Source organism: Nicotiana tomentosiformis, chromosome 8 (genome assembly GCF_000390325.3).
Source record: "Nicotiana tomentosiformis chromosome 8, ASM39032v3, whole genome shotgun sequence".
Taxonomy (NCBI): Eukaryota; Viridiplantae; Streptophyta; class Magnoliopsida; order Solanales; family Solanaceae; genus Nicotiana; species Nicotiana tomentosiformis.
This window is the reverse complement of record NC_090819.1, coordinates 36,879,400-36,880,600: the sequence shown is the minus strand read 5'-3', so window position 1 is coordinate 36,880,600 and position 1,201 is coordinate 36,879,400. Positions and strand designations below refer to the sequence as shown.

Genomic DNA, 1,201 nt, shown 5'->3' with positions numbered 1-1,201 from the left:
CGCTTTCACAATCTTGAACCACCCAATGTGAGATCTACATCTCCTATCATATAAAGCCTCGAACGGTGCCATCTGAATGCTATCATGATAACTGTTGTTGTAGGAAAACACTATGAGCGGCAAATGATAATCCCATCTACCTTTATAGTCAAGAACACAAGCGCGCAACATATCCTCAAACGTCTGAATAGTGCGATCTGCCTGCCCGTCAGTCTGAGGGTGAAAGGCTATACTCATATTCACTTGAGTACCCAAACCTTGCTGAAACCTCTTCCAAAATTTTGCCGTGAACTGTGCCCCTCAATCTGAGATAATAGAAATTGGAGTGCCATGCAACCTGACGATTTCCTTGATATACAACTTAGCAGGATGTTCCTCTATGTCGGTAGCCTTAACAGGTAAGAAGTGAGCTGATTTTGTAGAGCCCGCGTGCACAAAATACCTAGAAGTGTGAGCCTCGGTCATGATTCTTTCCCAAAAACCATCCACATTTGGAACACATAGACGCCCTTGGTACCTTCGGGTACCATCATCCATGCCCAGAGAAAAGGCCACGGTCTTATGTTTATGAATCTCCTCCTTCAATTGCACCAACAATGAATCGTTATATTACTTCTCCTTGACTTCCACCACAAGCAGTGATTCAGCCTTATTTTGTACAATCATCCCTTCTTCACTAGAGTTCGCAAGATGAACTCCCAAACTAGCCACCAGATGAACCTCCTTGGCCAAAAGCCTTTGATATGCTTCCAAGTGAGCCAAACTACCCATAGATTTTCGGCTAACAACACCCGCCATAACATTAGCCTTCCCCGAATGACATAGGATATAGATTTCGTAATCATTGAGTAACTCAAGCCATCTTCTCTGCCTATGATTCAATTCCTTTTGTTTGAAAATATATTGAAGACTCTTATGGTCCGTGAATATATCCACATGGACCCCATAAAGATAATGACACCAAATCTTCAATGCAAATACCATCGCCGCAAGCTCTAAGTCATGTGTTGGATAGTTTTTTTCATGATTCTTGAGTTGCCTAGAAGCATAATCTATGACCTTGACATGTTGCATTAATGCACACCAAAGTCCGATTCTTGAAGCATCACAATACACCACAAACCCACTTGTACCCTCTGGTATGGTCAACACTGGTACCATAGCTAATCTTGATTTCAACTATTGGAAGCTCCTTTCATAA

General features: G+C 42.2%; 1 protein-coding gene across 1 annotated transcript; it reads right to left on the bottom strand.

The window, feature by feature from the left end:
• Positions 1-300: 300 nt before the first annotated feature.
• LOC138897331 (uncharacterized) lies at positions 301-798 on the bottom strand. The gene is made up of 2 exons (XM_070183296.1): positions 661-798; positions 301-579 (listed from the first exon to the last, which is right to left on the bottom strand). The coding sequence occupies exons 1-2, from the start codon at positions 796-798 to the stop codon at positions 301-303; spliced, it is 417 nt and encodes a 138-aa protein (XP_070039397.1).
• Between the last annotated feature and the right edge of the window lie 403 nt (positions 799-1,201).